Consider the following 18,634-nt stretch of genomic DNA (forward strand, 5'->3'; position numbering starts at 1 on the left):
TGCTTATCTTTATCCATATTATGCCATTTTTATTGTGTTCAATAACTGATATTTTATTATTTAAAAAGGATAACTGAACCAGGTTAAACAAGGGAGATAAATACTGCATAAATACTGCAAAACCATGTACATGTTGTCTTTCTTTCAGTTATCTCTTAGTTGAAAGGCTTATCATAAGTGTTAATGACTAAAACAGTTATGTTAACTATGAAAATTCTGTGTTATGAAAAATTACATAACACAGTTAATGTCACATAATATTGACATAATAAAACCAAACTTTACTACACAGGAAACCAATGTTCTGACCAAATTTTATGAAGATTGAGCAAACTAGAAAGTTAACAAGATTTTACTATAGCCATATATAGCCATATAAGGAAAAATGTCCCGCCCCTTGGCAGCCATGTTTTTCAAGCCAAGGTTACCATTTTTGAACTCATCCAAGATATCATTGGGACAAATCATCTGAGCAAGTTTCATGAAGATCGGAAAATAAATGTGGCCTCTAGAGTGTTAACAAGGTTTTACTATAGCCATATAAGGAAAAATGCCCCGCCCGCTGGCGGCCATGTTTTTCAACCAACGGACATCATTTACGAACTCGTCAAAGATATCATTGGGATGAATCTTCTGACCAAGTTTTATGAGGATCGGACAATAAATTTGGCCTCTAGAGTGTTAACAAGATTTTGCTAAAGCCATATTTAGCCATTTAAGGAAAAATGCCCCACCCCTTGGCAGCCATCTTTTTCAAGCAAACGTAATCATTTTCGAACTCATCCAAGATATCATTGAAGTCAATCTTCTGACCAAATTTCATGAAGATTAGACAAAAAATGTGGCCTCTAGAGAGTGAACAAGGCAAATGTTGATGTCGCACAATGCACGACGGACAACGGACAAAAGGCGATCACAAAAGCTCACCATGAGCACGTTGTGCTAAGGGGAACTAACAATATACCCCCGATCTATCGATAAGGGGGCATAACAGTAAGAATTTATGCATTACAAAAAGCAAAATAATACTCCTGGCTAAGAAAAATGATAAAAATATGTTGTTTTTTGAATTTATAAAATCAATCATCCGAATCGGGAATATAATAACTATTTTTTGTATAATCCCTTTCATAGATTAAGCAAAAACGTGTTTTAGCGTCACATCATTTAAAGTTCTGTGCAAATTAGCAATCCTGTGTGGTGTAGTGGTAGCAAGTTTACTTTTGCATAAAGAGGTTTGGGAGTTGAGACATCAGTGGAAGGAACTTTATTAATGATTTTCCAAATATAAAACTATTCCAAAAATTACAGTGTTGTTATCAAAGTAATTTAATTACATTGGTCAAAAATATGAATATCTGTAAACATGTCTTTTTAAATCATGTTGTGAAATCTGGGAGAGTACTGCAATCAGTTAAATCAGCATTAAGTAATGTTTTTATCGCATTTACTCGGTATGTAATCGCTGGTGAATGACATACAAGTAATGCCTTACATGTGCACAGACCATAGTTATCCATTTATTCATTTACTACAATGTCGTTCATTACTGACAAACAAGTTATGGTAGAAGAATGTCATACATTTTAATAACAAATTATGCTAATTTGAGATGTATCTCTACTACATATGTTTTATTAATTTGGGTTTTAAACAAAACTATAGCAAGCGAAATACACATTTTTCTGATTTTTTTTTATGAATTGATTGCAATAATATAAACATAATAAACTTTAACAGAGATCATTCAATTGTAACTCACTAAATTTAGGCAAATATTGACAACCAGAATGAATTTTGTTCTTTGCTTTAGGCAAGCAGTAAAAATTATTGATTCATTTCGCCTGTTTTTATTGGTGAAATCTCACAGAACATGTCTCTAGCAAAGATAAAATGATTCAGTGACCTAGCAAAGATAACATGATTCAGTGACAATGTTAAATGTTGAATGTTATAAGTTGTGTTTATAGGTGCCAGTAAAACATGATTTACGTCACGGGTGTTTCACTTTACATGTAGATGCCTAAAACATGCTACTGCTGATATTTGTCACATACACTTTACATGTAGTTTCTAACAACATCATACAAAAGCAATAACAATTTCATTTCCTTTCCCACAGAGAAAAATGAATTGGTCACATCAGGAATACTCGATTTCTTGAAACCTGGAAAATAAAATATAGCGCAAACATAATCATGCACAAAGATAGATGGTACCATTAATTAATTGCTTAGAATACATTATTAAGTTTTGATCTTTCTCTCGTTTCTTACAAACATTTTGCACTATGATTTAACAAGGGACAAAATTGTCACAAAACCAGGTTTTCATTGTGAAAAAAAAATCTGATAAAGGGAGAAAACTCAAACTGAACTTTTGAAATGAACAAACAAAATAAACCCCCTTTGTAAGTTTGTTTTTAAAAAAAATCTATTTTTAGTCGTGGCGACCTTGACATTGGAGATATTGACGTGATTCTTTCGTGCGACACACCGTCCCATGTTGGTGAACAAATGTGCCAAATGATTTTAAAATCTCACAATGAATGACATAGTTATGGCCAGGACAAGCTCATTTATGGCCATTTTTGACCTTTGAACTCAAAGTGTGACCTTGACCTTGGAGATATCGACGTAATTATTTTGCGCGACACACCGTCCAATGATGGTGAACAAATGTGCCAAATGATTTTAAAATCTGACAATGAACGACATAGTTATGGCCCGGACAAGCTTGTTCCGCCCGCCCGCCAGCCAGCCAGCCTGCCCGCATTCGCCAATCTAATAACCAGTTTTTTCCTTCGGAAAACCTGGTTAAAAATAAAAATATAACCTCTGGATATCCAATGCACTAAATTTTAATTTACATGTGAATGTTTGTTAAACATTCCATGATGTCTTGTAATGTTAACTAAAAAATATCTGTAATTGAGCACTTTCTTCCAAAGAGCATCACATAAAATTATACAATTTAATTAAATGTTGAATTTCATTTATATCAGATCAATATTGTTGGAGAATATAAAAAGGACACATTTTTAAGGAACACAACAGACACCACTCTGATGTTTCTGGGACAATAAGGAAGAAAAATATAATTCATTGAGACATAACACCGAAAAACGTTTGTATGAAGTTTTGTAAAGATGAGATGAGATTTATTTCTCGTTCCAATTCTTAGTTGGTTTTAATATTGAGATTAAATTGGTGACATTGAAATTGTTTATTTCACTTTAACTAGAAGGGAACTGTTAAACAATAAAGAGTTAAGGTTAGTACTGTGAGTTGCCAAAAGTATCTTCATCCCCTTTGGTGGTTTAAAAATCCTACCCTTAATAAACTCTAAACATTCATAAAGTCTGGCTTTGGGAATGTGGGAGCTATTTCGGTTGCTTAAAGTGTTGTCCAAGATAAGCCTGTGCAGCTCACACAGGCTCATCAGGGACGATACTTTCCCATTTTAGGAAGTCTCTTGCAAACAAAAATCCAGTTTTGGTGGAAAGTTTCTTCCCTAATTAGCCTGTGCATACTGCACAGACGACTCAAGGACGACACTCCGCTTTAAGCTATGATAGCATTTGTTTAAAGAGGTTGTCTTCTTAGTGAAAACCTTGTTTGGGTGGAAAGTGTCATCCCACATTAGCCTGCACAGGCTGACCTGAGACGACACTTTATGCACATGCACTAAACCCTGTTTTCCCAGAATGCAACTCAAATGATTCTGTTACCGACCTGCATTCAGGACACGTGAAGAACACAGTCTGGCCTTCATCTGCGGACCTTGTCTGCCGTGTGGTGTAGATCATCCCGTCATGGTCACACTTACTGCACTTCCTGTCAGCCTGCACAGTACAACAACATAATTATAATAACAGTGTAGATCATTCAATCATGGTCACACTTGCTGCACTTCCTGTCAGCCTGCGCAATACAACATAATATATCAGCAATAGTTCAACAAGCGACCCCTAGTTCAAACCCACAACCCTTAACAGAGATGTACATTAGCAGAGTATCAACAGCCAAAGGCCCCTAAAGTGTGTGGTAGATCCTTTGAAAACTGATTTGTCCCCTGAACAGGAAAGACTGTGAGACCAACATTATTCCTCAGACACTAGTATTTGTATATTTGCGTTAGTCTTCTAAACCACAAGATCATGTTTCCAACATTCGTTCATTTTCGATGTATCAGACTTATATCAGCATTTAAGACTAAAATGCCACATATTAAGAATATAAGATTTTCCTGTTAACAACAATAAATAAATCTTCAGTACTTAAAGAACACTAGGGTTGGCAACCATGGCAAAATTGCCAAGTGCCTATCTTTGCTTACAGCTTGTATTAAACTCGATCATATAAGACATATACATTTCATCAAAAGTTTGGGAACTAATTAAATTATTATTATTAGTGAATAAATTTAGCATATTGTTCAAACACTTTGCTGTTGAATGTTAAATCTTGAGTGATGTACATGTAGAGCATTAGATTATATTTTAACAGGTGACTAGTTGAAATACTGGGCAAGGCAATATTTTTTCAACTTTTTTCATTGATTTATAATTATTCAAGACTAGTTAACATTTTAGATCTTACTTTTTTTAAATATTAAAATCTGTCAGCATGCCTTTCAACTGAATAAATTTGTCATGTTTTACTCAATTTACAGATAATGGTTTACATCCCAATTATCTGCAAAAGATTTATCTGTAGATCATTCTGTTACTAGACTATTGATTTTTTTTACATAGGTGTGTATTTAGTCGGTTGTTTGCTTCAACCTTGACCAGTTAAAAATTTAGAACGTTGATTATAATACTAGTTTATCTTTATTCAACACAATCTAGGTTGATAACACTCCTTTTGAATTTAATAAAAGGAGCCAAACCTATTGTGAATCGCAACATTTCAGGACAGTTCAATATTGACAAGGGCTGTTTGTAAAACATGCATGCCCTCCATATGGGCTGACGTTGTACTGGCAGCCATTGTGTGAATAGGACTTTTGTCACTGTGACCTTGACCTTTGACCTAGTGACCTGAAAATCAATAGGGGTCATCTGCAAGTCATGATCAATGTACCTATGAAGTGTCATGATCCTAGGCAAAAGCGTTCTTGAGTTATCATCCGAAAATCATTTTACTATTTCGGGTCACCGTGACCTTGACCTGTGACCTCAAAATCAATAGGGGTCATCTGCGAGTCATGATCAATCTACCTATGAAGTTTCATGATCCTAGGCATATGCGTTCTTGAGTTATCATCCGAAAATCATTTTACTATTTCGGGTCACCGTGACCTTGACCTTTGACCTAGTGACCTGAAAATCAATAGGGGTCATCTGTGAGTCATGATCAATCTACCTATAAAGTTTCATGATCCTAGGCATATGCGTTCTTGAATTATCATCCGAAAATCATTTTACTATTTCAGGTCACCGTGACCTTGACCTTTGACCTAGTGACCTCAAAATCAATAGGGGTCATCTGCGAGTCATGATCAATCTACCTATGAAGTTTCATGATCCTAGGCATATGCGTTCTTGAGTTATCATCCGGGAACCATTTTACTTTTTCGGGTCACCGTGACCTTGACCTTTGACCTAGTGACCTCAAAATCAATAGGGGTCATCTGCGAGTCATGTTCATTCTACCCATGAAGTTTCATGATCCTAGGCGTATGTGTTCTTGAGTTATCATCCGGAAACTATTTTACTATTTCGGGTCACCATGACCTTGACCTTTGACCTAGTGACCTCAAAATCTATAGGGGTCATCTGCAAGTCATGATTAATGTACCTATGAAGTTTCATGATCCTAGGCCCAAGCGTTCTTGAGTTATCGTCTGACAACCACCTGGTGGAGGGACCGACCGACAGACCTACCGACCGACATGAGCAAAGCAATATACCCCCTCTTCTTCGAAGGGGGGCATAATAAAGGAAAGCTTGACAGAAGAAACGGAAGAAAAGTAAGTGGCGAGAAGAACTCATGAAGGTTCATCTACATAGGAAGTTTAAAAGTTGCAGGTGGAATCACTTTTATTTTAGAGCTGATTTTAAAGTTTATATTAGAGGTCACAGTGACCTTGACCTTTGACCTAGTGACCCAAAAATGGGTGTGGCATGTAGAACTCATCAATGTGCAGCTACATATGAAGTTTCAAAGTTGTAGGTGGAAGCACTTTGATTTTAGAGCCAATGTTAAGGTTTTTGCACAAAGCGGACGGCAGTCGGCAGACGCCAGGCGGTGGACGATGAGCTGGCTATTACAGTACCTTGGGTTTCCTCCAAAAAACATTTACCTCGGCTTTTCTCAAAAAGCAGCCAAGCTAAAAATACTTAGGAGAGAGCCACTGTAGAATGATACATGCCGAACAATACACCTTGCTCTTTTGTTGACTTCATAAGTCAACATAATTATGCGACCCAGGGTGATGCCAGATTTTACCCAGTGGTATGATTTAAACAATCTTTGTTCACTACCAAAACGTTTCACACCAACTATTAAACACCTGACCCTTTAGGTTAATGAGAAGAAGATTTATAAAGTTATTTTTTTATAAAGTTATTTAATCTACAAGGGCTGTTTGTAAAACATGCATGCCCCCCATATGGGCTGTCAGTTGCAGTGGCAGCCATTGTGTGAGTACGTTTTTTGTCACAGTGACCTTGACCTTGTGACCTGAAAATCAATAGGGGTCATCTGCGAGTCATGATCAATGAACCTATGAAGTTTCATGATCCTTGGCATAAGCGTTCTTGTGTTATCATCCAGAAACCATTTTACTATTTCAGGTCACCGTGACCTTGACCTTTTACCTACTGACCTGAAAATCAATAGGGGTCATCTGTGAGTCATGATCAATGTACCTATGAAGTTTCATGATCCTAGGCATAAGCATTCTTGAGTTATCATCCGGAAACCATTTTACTATTTTGGGTCACGTGACCTTGACCTTTGACCTAGTGACCTGAAAATCAATAGGGGTCATCTGCCAGTCATGATCAATGTACCTATGAAGTGTCATGATCCTAGGCATAAGTGTTTTTGAGTTATCATCCGGAAACCATTTTACTATTTCGGGTCACTGTGACCTTGACCTTTGACCTAGTGACCTGAAAATTAATAGGGGTCATCTGCGAGTCATGATCAATGTACGTATGAAGTTTCATGGTCCTAGGCACAAGTATTTTGAGTTATCATCCGGAAACCATTTTACTATTTCGGGTCACCATGACCTTGACCTTTGACCTAGTGACCTCAAAATCAATAGGGGTCATCTGCGAGTCATGATTAATATACCTATGACGTTTCATGATTCTAGGCCTAAGCGTACTTGAGTTATCATCTTGAAACCATCTGGTGGATGGACATACATACTGACATATGGACGGACCGACATGAGCAAAACAATATACCCCCTCTTCTTCAAGGGGGGCATAATAAGTCTGTATAAATCATACAACATTTACCCGTATATGTCTTATATTTGTCAATAAATTTTTATTTTAAACGTCTATTACAAACATAGCAAAGGGCTGAAACAGTCTCCCCTTATGTTGTCATTCAGCTAAAATATAATTAACAAAACACAATTATGAAAATTGTATGACATTGTATTATAGGACCCTGATTAAGTGCCTGACCACAAAAACTCACCCTTGAGCAGGCTAGCTTACAATATCCAGCTGACTTTCAGTACAATAATTATATGGTCTGGGAAAATGGGGTTTAATGCACATGCGAACATACGGGATCAACAGGGACAAAACTTTCAGCCTAACCTGTATTTTCACTAAGGAGATATGTTTTTAAACAAAACCAAACAAAGTGGAAAGTGTTGTCCCTGATTTGCCTGTGCTAGAGAGAGCATTAAACTCTGTTTTCCCGGAGCACTTTTGATATGTTTCAGTACCATAGGACCCTTGAGTTGCCTGTCAGAATCCTCTTCCCCCTTCTTCATCTCTGGTCGGTTGAACTCCTTCCTTGAGACAATCTCAATGCCATGGAAATCTACCAAAGACATATACACTTAAAGAAAATATTTTGGTCTAACTTAACTGAAAAACTGTCTTGCGTAAGCTACGAAACATAATAATGATTTTGTTTTCTCACAGTAGGTCTAGGACAGTTCCTTATTATCAAAATCTTGATTGACACAAAAAAGGGTGAAAAATATTCTCCCTTCACTTCAACTGTATTGTTATCTTGATACTATTGTTAACCAACATGATGCCAGAATACTGAAATGTGTGGGAGATGCAGGATAATACTGGTTGCTTTTGATTCAGACCCAGGATACTGGCAAATCACACTTCTACTTTGACCAAAACGACGGCTACTTTTTTAAGCTTCAGTAAAAATAACCTTACAAAAGCCCCTCCAACTTTTGAAATTATGCCCTTCTTTAAAATGCAACAAAACCTCTGCATACATATTACTGCGTACTTTCAGACAAACCAAAACTCACCTCTGACGTCTAAGCACATAAGCCGCCTACTTTTCAAATCAGTCCACAACTTTAAAATGTGCAAGAAATAAAACTCCTGCATACTACCTTGTTATTTCAGACAAACCCAAAACATACTTCTGACATCTAGTTTAAAGCTGCACTAGTAGTCCAGAAGCCACTTACTTTTAAAATCAGCTCCCTTTAAAATGTAATGAAACTGCTGCATAATACCTTCTTTAACCCATTTACATTGTATGCCTAGTGTCTAGAAAAAAGGCCTTGGCAAACAACATTGACCCAGATGAGACGCCACATGATGCGGCGTCTCATCAGGGTCTGCGCTGTTTGCTTAAAGGTATTTCTGTAAGAAATATTCTAAATATAGAAATAAACATACAAGACATTCCTAATTTTGGAAATAAATTGATCCAATTTAGAAGAATGGGAGAGTCCACTAGGCATAAATGGGTTAAAAAAAACAACAACGTACCTCTGACATCTATTTTAAAGCTGCACTTGCAGCACAGAACCACGTCCTCAGTTCCAGGCAGTGGAAGCACAGTGCCACAGCGGGGACAGAAATCCAGATCTGTCACAAACACTTCTCCCCTAGCTGACATGCTTGAGCGTCTTGTCCAGCCTGCAACAAGCAAAGTCCTTGAAATGATATCCCCCCAAAATAAACTTTGTTTATGGAATGGTGCAAATCCCATGATATACAATAGAATCATTAAGTGTAGGGTTATAATTACCCTAATAGGTAATAATTAATTGTAGGGTAATTGTTTTTATGCATTGCAATTTGCTGCATTGATATCTACACACCCATGAAGTTTCTTGTTGAAATCTTTTAGTGTATCTGAGATATAGCCTTGAAAAGTTATATCATACAAAAACAAGAAAGGGCAATAACTCTTAGTAAAGAAGTGCAGGGTTATGTTTTTTTGTGCATGGCACCATTTCCTATTAATTTCTACACAACCATGAAGTTTCATGTTGAAATGTTGTATCATATCTGAGATATGGCCCAGAAAAGTTCCATCATACAAAAACAACAAAGGGCAATAACTCGTACTTAAGAAAGTGAATGGTTATGGTTCTTAACAATGGCACTTCTCCCCATTAAACAATACACCTATGAACTTTTATGTTGAGATATTGCATGGTATCGGAGATAGAGCCCTGTTAAAATTCATCATACAAAAAAAAAATATTCACTTCTATAAAAGAAAGTGTAGGGTTATGGTTCTTGCTCATGGCATTTCTCCTCATTCATATCTATAAACCTGAATTTTCATGTTGACATCTTATATACATGTAGTTTCTGAGATATAACCCTAACAAGTTTTGTGACAGCCTGACGGATGAACTGACAACACCAATTCTATATCCCTCCGCCTTTGGCGGTTGATAATAACAGCATGACAACAGGATGCTAAGAATGTAGACCTTTCCAGAGAGTAACAAGGCTATTGTCAAGCAATATGGTCCCCTACCGGCTCCACCATTGTCAGAAATTCCACCATTTTCAGATTATTTTTTTTTTGGTTGCCATAGCAACCACAATTTTTGATGTAGGAACAAAATGAAATGACGTGCATAATGTCCATATTGCCATCTATCCATGTTGCAAGTTTCATGAAAAAATATTAAGAACTTTTAAAGTTATCGCAGGATCCAGAAAAGTGTGACAGACTGACAGACAGACTGACAGACAGACAGACACAGCGCAAACCATAAGTCCCCTCCCGTGAAACCGGTAGGGGACAAAAAAGGCGGCTATCTCTCAAGTGTGTGAGGGGGCAATCTCACAGGGGTGTTGGGGAAGGGTATCTCACAGGTGTGGGAGGCAGATAACTCACAGGTATGGCAAAGCAGCTATCTCATAGGTGTGGGATAGGGGTCTATCTCACAGGTGTGGGAGGCAGATAACTCACAGGTATGGCAAAGCAGCTATCTCATAGGTGTGGGAAAGGGGTCTATCTCACTGGTGTGGGAGGCAGATAACTCACAGGTATGGCAAAGCAGCTATCTCATAGGTGTGGGAAAGGGGTCTATCTCACAGGTGTGGTTGACAAATCTCTTGCAGGTGTAAGAAGGGATATCTCACAAGTGTGGGAGGTGGATGTCTTACTGGTGGGAGAGGTTATATCACAGGTTTGGGAAAGGTATCTCTTATATTGATTGGAGGCAGATGTTTGTTGTGACGTAGTCTTTGATACACGATAAACGTACAAGTCCTTTTTTAGATTTCTTTGTGTTTTATTTTTGCTTATTAAACTCAACACAACGTTTTCAAATGTCCGAACAATATTCTGAACTACAAGATACAAGCGGCGTAACAGCCGCAGGCCGCCAGCGAAAACAACAAATAGTATGCTTTCTATCCGGCTGTTTTCATTAGACTGTCCTCTTTCTTTAAGTCAAAATACCGATATAAAACGAAACAGTCTTTTGTAACGTGTGCAATTCTGATGGGCTGTGTGCAAAGTAACTAGTCTAACAACTGCAACGTAAATATGACGTGTGCAATGGACACATAACGAATACATACGGAATGTACCCATGTTTTGACAAACAAGGAAAACAAAGACTCGTGTCCGGTAATTATTGACGTCTGATACCCGAGGCAATTAAATGTAGATCTAGGCATGACTGCCTTTTGGAGATTGTATGAAATTTGGTTTATTGCGTTGATACAGATTTTGATTATTATATTTATTCAATACTGCCCCAAATGTTTGTTACGTTACATTTTAAGTGGGGACTATGTCACACACGGGAGATGAATACTTCACCTGTTTAGGAGGATATCTCACATGGGTGGTAAAAGGATATTTTACATGTTGAATATCAAAGAGATTTAAGAAGAGGATATCTCACAGGTGTGGGAAGGGATAACTCACATCGGTTGACGAGGGATATCTCACATGGCTGGGAGGGAGATATAAAAGAGATACAGATGTCTCATATGGTTGGGAAAGGAATATCTCATGTGTGGGAGAGTGATATCTAATATCAGTGATTTTTTCCTTCTTTATTAATTTAGGAAAACATAAACGATGCACAAATTCCCAAAAGGAAGCAAATGTGCATTATCTGCAAGTGAACAAATAAAATGAGCACTGAGTCTGAACATTTCAAGCCAAACTGCATGTTATTGAATATGTAACTTAGTTTTATGCAAATGATATCAAGAATTTTATCAGAGCTTTTTACCCTATAACAGGGGCCAAAATTCAGCTCCTTCCCAATTGAAAATAAGATCATTTTTTCCCAAATTTGATAGAAAAGTTTCCCAAATTGTAAAAAAAACTTAAGACATATTGGGCATCTCCCAAATTGAAAGCAATGAGCTCTAATATGATTAAGAATGCACCACAATGTGTCTTTTAATATGTCTGCACACTGAAAAAGACCCTGTTTCAAAAACTTTTAAAAACACGGCCTTCCCAAAATGAGCAGTTATCGCGCATGAAATTCCCAATTTGAAAGGCTAGGGCCTCTTCCCAATTTCCTGATGAAAAGCCCTGTTTATAAGAACAATTATTCCCAATCTGAAGATTTTACAAAGCAAATTTTTTCCAGTTGGTACAGCTAGTACTGATACTTTTCCAAATTTGAGAAAAAAAATGCTGCATATGTGTTTGTTTGGATATCACACGGGAGTGAATGCAGTTTTTTTTTTCCTTCTTTGTGACCCGCCGATCATCGGCCCTTTCCCCTCCGATTTTTTGTTCCCCTCAGCTAGTAAATTTTCCCCAAGATTTCATTTTCCCCTCCAAAAAAAAAAAAAATTTTTTTTTTTTTTTGTTTAAACCTTTAAATGTATATGTTAACCTGATCCAGTGTAGAAAAAAGAAAAATATTGCATAATTAAATTTTCTGTTTCCTTGAATTTGTTTTAAAAACAGTAAAATATGCTTAATTGACTTTCCTTATTTTCCCCCAAATCCGGCATTTCATGTGATTTTTTCCCCCAAAATCTGGCGTTTCGCGCGATTTTTTTCCCCTTAAAAAAGGCCAGGCCCTTTCCCCAAAATCAGATAAAAACCCCTGGAATGAAGGATATCTCACAGGAGTGAATGAAGGATATCACACCTATGGGGAAGGATATCTCACATGGGTGGTGAGTGATAGAGCGTGTGTGTGAGTGGGGAGCTATCTTACACTCATGGTAGGAAGTCCATATAAATGTACTCCCAGAGCCTTTGATGATATTTGCTATGGCGGCTCTGGGACCCTTTGGGTTATAAAGCCGAGAGTTGAATTATTGCAGCTACCGTGGGAGGTGACCTCTCACAATAATGGGGACTATCTGCTCTGGGACGATCTTCAGTACTCTGTACAGCTTTGATGTTGTTGGGAATACTTCACAATGAAAGAAGGCTTTCTAAGCTAGAATGTGGTGAGGTTATCATTTGGAAACAGGAAGGGTAATTCTTCGGTAATGTAACAACTCGCCCCCTTAACGACTCGCCCCATAACGACTCGCCCCACTTTTTATAACGACTCGCCCCACATGTATAACGACTCGCCCTACAAATATAACGACTCGCCCTATCAAAATAAAATGTTCTATTATATATGGTAATATAAATAAAATCAATTCATAATATGAATTTAAGGTTCGGCATTGTTTGATAACCATCGTTCAGCGGTTTTTTGCCTTATACCTGACCTTATATACGTCTATTGCAGGCATATTCTGAAAAGTAATAATTTTTATTTTATGATGTTTTTTTACATCTTTGTTCAGTGACAATATTATCATAAAGCAAGACTATTGGATATCGGCACATTTGTCTCATGTCATACTTTCCTTATGTTTATAAAAAGAAGCAAAGGCTAAGATCATATCGACAATTAAAGATTCCCAGGTTAAATTACTCAAGAATTTAGGGATTATCGTTATAAAGGAGACCGATGAATTAACAACATAATTGACAGGTACATTACCGCGGGCGGGTGATGACAATCAACAATACACGTGTCATAATCGCGAAATCATTTCATAAATTCAATGTTGATAATATTAAGATATAATTATATTAATTACTGATGTATTACTGTCTTTTTGTAAACTTTTCTTATTAATTCAATGTATTGATATTATTATACACTGCGTAACTTTCTATTTTTATAATTTGTTGTTGTTGTTGTATATAAATACATAAGTATCTAATAAACCATCAACACAAAAAAGTTTTTCTTTTATATTTCTCTTTTTATTCATCTGTACTGTTTACATTTAACATAGATGCTAAAAATGTAACAATAAAAATGATGGGGCGAGTCGTTATATATTATATACGCAAAAACATAGTTATGTTATTGTGGTAACGCATAATATTAATTGCAAGAGTTGATAAAATTCCAGGTGTAGAAATCTTGAACATATCATGCAGGATGCGATACAGTATTCCAGTTTCTGTTGAAAGTTCCTGAAAAAGGTGAAAGTTAAAGTAAAGCATTTTAACAAATTTCATCAAACTTCTAATTTGCCAAGTCTTAAGATTTTTTTTTCAATACCCCACCCGTTTTTACCTACTTAAAACACAATTAAATCGAAATTAAATAAAAATTCTACCATATAAGTAATGATGGGGCGAGTCGTTATCTATGTGGGGCGAGTCGTAATACATGTGGGGCGAGTCGTTATAAAAGTGGGACGAGTCGTTATAAAAAGTGTTGCGAGTCGTTATGGGGCGAGTCGTTAAGGGGGCGAGTCGTTAGTAAACCAATTCTTCATGTGAATGGAATTTGGGGCTTTCGTGACTGAAGTAAACATAACGTCAACGATTTAATGATACAACTTTAGATATTTATTGATATCTGTTTTATTTTCGCCTTAGCCATTAAAAATAAACGCCTATAGTAGCTTTACCTAATATGTTTTGTTTTGTTAACATGTGGTCATGGGCGCCGCCATATTTGGGTTGATTTTATATGAACGAACATATTTGAAATTATATATTTTTTTAGAACAATTATGACCAAACGAAATCTTTATTTCAGCATAAAATAAAATAAAATTTGACAAAAAAGAGATGAAATGACAGCTATATTCTTTTTTTAGCCTTTTACGAAATAATATCTTACATGTTCAATTATTTTCGTTTTATTTGCATTCGTACATAAATTGTAAACAAACAACCATTTCAACATATTTTCTGTTATTAATTAGTTACAATGAAGCTGATTACGCACAATATGTTGACATCAAACATAATTAAAGGAGTTAAAAATGGATTTCCTCTTAAAATCATAGTATGTATATAAATAAGTAACAATGACAGAATTTTCTCGTTTGTCTTATTATTTCGCGACTTGATGCCTGTGTTCAAATAAAGGGACCTTTTAGCAGATTTCTTTTTTTAAAGTTGTGGATTCCAGACAAGCCATCCACACACTTCGATGTAAATTGATACAAATAAGTGTATTAATACTCCTTTTAAAATAACTTACTTGAAAATATGTGTACAGTTTGTCAACCAGTGCCGGATAATCAGCAGTTCCGATTAATTTGTATTAGATTTTCCATAATGTCCCAATAAAACCAAAATGATAAGTGTCTGCAGTATACATTAGGTAAAGGAATGATTTGACAAAGTTTTAGCAAGAAAGCTTTTGTATTATGCTTACAGGGGGGATAAATGCAGCAATAAGTTAACCGGAACTGATTGAATGAGTTATGTTTTGAAATGTGCATATGGATATAGAAGGCTTTATTATTTGCAAACAAACTTTTTGCTGATTGAAAAAAAATGCCATTACAATGTTTTGAAATACTTATTCTGTAAGTTGAATGATTTTTAATAATTTTCCAAAAGGTGAACTTTAATTGGCTATTTTTGACAAAAAAACTGCATATGCCGTCTGGCCTAACCTGTTATCATACAACATAAATTTTACCCTTTATTTTTACATCTTCTCACATTGACACTAAATCCTGAAAGAAATTATTGTGGTCAAAAGAATTAACCTTGTTTGCCTGGTGATTCTAAACTGGTTGACTGATTGTAATAACTAATTTATGTATACAACATGGATTAAAAATCTGAAAAAAATAGAGGTGGTGAAATGATTCTAAATTATCAGCAAATGAATGTTAAAACTTAAGCAAACATGTTTTATTTAAGTAACCTCTTAGAACTGGTTTATAGTACTAACTAGTCCTGTCACTCAAAGTTGCAAACTATAAAAAGCAACTTTTCATGCTTCAGTAGGGTAGCCAGAACTAAGTTTGTTGATGTAGATTCGTATAGGGAATGGGCCTGGCCTCTTTCCATTTTGGGGGAAAAATTATTGGCAAAACTGTTGCTGAGATAGGGCAAAATGTACCAGTTCTAGAAGCTAGAAATTTGGGGAAAATTGCATACTTTTAAATAAATTGTTTTTGGGGGAGGGGTCTTTCTCTTTAGGGAAGGGGCCTTTAATTTTTATAAGGAAAAAAAGCCCTGTTGCGTTATCATATGACTAAACTATTGCAAATACAGATGGCAAAATGTTCAACTTGTTAATGATTGTTACCAATCAATGTCAGTTGAATGTTAAAGTAGACATTTAAATCCATATGCACCAATCAGAAGAGTTAAAGTAGACATTTGAATCCATATGCACCAATCAGAAGAGTTAAAGTAGACATTTGAATCCATACGCACCAATCAGGAGAGTTAAAGTAGACATTTGAATCCATATGCACCAATCAGAATAGTTGATTATTAGATACAATGTGTAACAACACACATTTTATTGTATTTCTCTTTACAATTAGGCAGAAGTTTTGACAAAGATAAATGGATGATACATGTAAATGTTGAAAGCTTTTAGAGGTTTCAGCCATTGTATTCCATGGATCACATCAAAACCCTTTTGCCTATCGAGACACATATGTGTTTGTATATGTCTTCAAGTTCCTTGCTTGAACCAATATCAAGCAGGGCTGGACACTAACGGTGGTCTTTTGAGCCGGGGTCAGTAAACAATAGGGAGGACCAGTGAAACTAGAAATTTGGTTGATCCGTTGGACCTGTGAAAAATCCTGGCTAGCTTATTGTGAAATACTGGTGGAAAGCCGTTTTCATCAATGAAACAACTTTATATGTTCATAATAAACTGATAATTTCATCATTATTTTATGGGCCGACTGGAGACCGAGATAACAATATCAACATATTAGAATTTCCAATTTTTATGCCCCCGAAGGAGGGCATATAGTGATTGGACTGTCCGTCTGTCTGTCTGTCTTTCCATCACACTTTGCGTTTAGGTTTCTAAAAATGCTCATAACTTCTATGTCCCTTGAGATGTAACCTTCATATTTGGTATGCATGTGTATATGGACAAGGCCTTTCCATACGCACACAAATTTTGACCCCAGTGACCTTGATGTTGAACTTTGGGTCTGCGTTAAGGTTTCGAAATCTGTGTTTAGGTTTTGAAAAATGCTCATAACTTCTATGTCCCTTGAGATATAACCTTCATATTTGGTGTGCAAGTGTATATGGACAAGGCCTTTCCATACGCATCAAAATTTTGACCCCTGTGACCTTGATGTTGAACTAAGGGTCTGCGTTTAGGTTTCAAAATCTGTGTTTAGGTTTCGAAAAATGCTCATAACTTCTATGTCCCTTGATATATAAACTTCATATTTTGTATGCATGTTTATGCAGACAAGACTTTTCCATATGCTCAAATTTTTTTACCCCTTTGACCGTGACCTTTAACTTAGGGTCCGCGTTTAGGTTACCGTTTCGAAATTTGTGGTTAGGTTTCGAAAAATGCTCATAACTTCTATCAAAGCGTTTATAGGGGGCATATGTCAACCTATGGTGACAGCTCTTGTTCTACATGCCCGAATGACAAAACCTGTTGTTGGATCAAAAAATCGATTTGCAATCCGTATATGTCTCCCGCAAATGTCTCCGGACTTCGCCATGATCGATACACAAATTAACATAAAATTCTAAGCGCTCAGATCGAGAAATGAAAAAAATGGTATTTATTATTTTGAAAAAGCAGCAATAATCAGCATTTAATCAATCTTAGTACCATCAGAATATACTTGAAAGTAAAATGAACTTTAGGTAAAATAAAATAGAAATTGTCGGACCACTTGAAATCTTGGAGGACCAGTAATTTCTGAAAGCTGGTGGTCCTTTGGGTCAGTAGAAAAAAAAAAGTTAGTGTCAAGTACTGTCAAGAGTTATTTTAGGAAAAATTTGTGGTTTATTTAATTTAAAACATTAGGACAAAAATTAGAACCTGCATCAGTCCTGCAAACAATTACACATAACTTATGTTAAATAAGAGTTTTTAACTCTCTCTGTCTCTATATATAACCAACTATAAAAGCCTTGAATTCCAACTGTTTTAAATTTCTTTTTCAGGCATCAAAAGTTGAAGAAAAGGAGGTAGACTTCAATCCAGAATTCACAGCACGGATGATACCCAAGATTGACTGGCAGGCTCTAAGACAAGCTGCAGCTGATGTATGATCTGTGTTGTTTGGAAGTTGTTTTGTCAAACTGTTGATATACATTGATTGGCAGGCTCTCAGACAAGCTGCAGCTGATGTATGATCTGTGTTGTTTGGAAGTTGTTTTGTCAAACTGTTGATATACATTGACTGGCAGGCTCTAAGACAAGCTGCAGCTGATGTATGATCTGTGTTGTTTGGGTGTTGTTTTGTCAAACTGTTGATATACATTGACTGGCAGGCTCTCAGACAAGCTGCAGCTGATGTATGATCTGTGTTGTTTGGAAGTTGTTTTGTCAAACTGTTGATAAACATTGACTGGCAGGCTCTCAGACAAGCTGCAGCTGATGTATGATCTGTGTTGTTTGGAAGTTGTTTTGTCAAACTGTTGATATACATTGACTGGCAGGCTCTCAGACAAGCTGCAGCTGATGTATGATCTGTGTTGTTTGGGTGTTGTTTTGTCAAACTGTTGATATACATTGATTGTCAGGCTCTCAGACAAGCTGCAGCTGATGTATGATCTGTGTTGTTTGGGTGTTGTTTTGTCAAACTGTTGATATACATTTCTAGATCAGATCAAACAGTTTTGTGCTTTACCATCAGAATGTTATAAGAACCTCAGGGGAGGAAAATGTCTTACACCCCCCTTACAGGGTTTAAGTAAACTCTTCATAATATATATTATAGATC

At 36.3% G+C, this 18,634-nt stretch overlaps 2 protein-coding genes across 3 annotated transcripts in view; one reads left to right on the forward strand and one right to left on the reverse strand.

The window, feature by feature from the left end:
* LOC127839058 (uncharacterized) overlaps nucleotides 1–18,634 on the forward strand; it is a 311,917-nt gene that overhangs the window by 288,569 nt on the left and 4,714 nt on the right. For both annotated transcript variants that reach the window (XM_052367227.1, XM_052367226.1), the window contains exons 2-3: nucleotides 14,620–14,730; nucleotides 17,853–17,954. In XM_052367227.1, the coding sequence (XP_052223187.1) occupies nucleotides 14,653–14,730; nucleotides 17,853–17,954 (180 nt within the window). In that variant the 5' untranslated portion in view covers nucleotides 14,620–14,652. The remainder of the gene's footprint in view (nucleotides 1–14,619; nucleotides 14,731–17,852; nucleotides 17,955–18,634) is intronic.
* Nucleotides 1,253–14,480, reverse strand: LOC127839057 (DNA-directed RNA polymerase I subunit RPA12-like). Its single transcript, XM_052367225.1, has 5 exons — nucleotides 14,348–14,480; nucleotides 8,951–9,100; nucleotides 7,924–8,021; nucleotides 3,735–3,844; nucleotides 1,253–2,167 (listed from the first exon to the last, which is right to left on the reverse strand). The coding sequence occupies exons 1-5, from the start codon at nucleotides 14,370–14,372 to the stop codon at nucleotides 2,143–2,145; spliced, it is 408 nt and encodes a 135-aa protein (XP_052223185.1). The 5' UTR covers nucleotides 14,373–14,480; the 3' UTR covers nucleotides 1,253–2,142.

Source organism: Dreissena polymorpha, chromosome 7 (assembly GCF_020536995.1).
Source record: "Dreissena polymorpha isolate Duluth1 chromosome 7, UMN_Dpol_1.0, whole genome shotgun sequence".
NCBI classification, from domain to species: Eukaryota; Metazoa; Mollusca; class Bivalvia; order Myida; family Dreissenidae; genus Dreissena; species Dreissena polymorpha.

Excerpts from the sequence above, each read along its gene's own strand:
- LOC127839057 (XM_052367225.1), bottom strand. The coding sequence starts at position 14,372 with ATGTTAACAAAACAAAACATATTAG. Across the intron at positions 8,022-8,950 it reads CTTTAAAATAGATGTCAGAG|ATTTCCATGGCATTGAGATT; the intron begins GTACGTTGTTGT and ends TGTCTTTGGTAG. Across the intron at positions 3,845-7,923 it reads GGCAACTCAAGGGTCCTATG|GCTGACAGGAAGTGCAGTAA; the intron begins GTACTGAAACAT and ends TGTACTGTGCAG.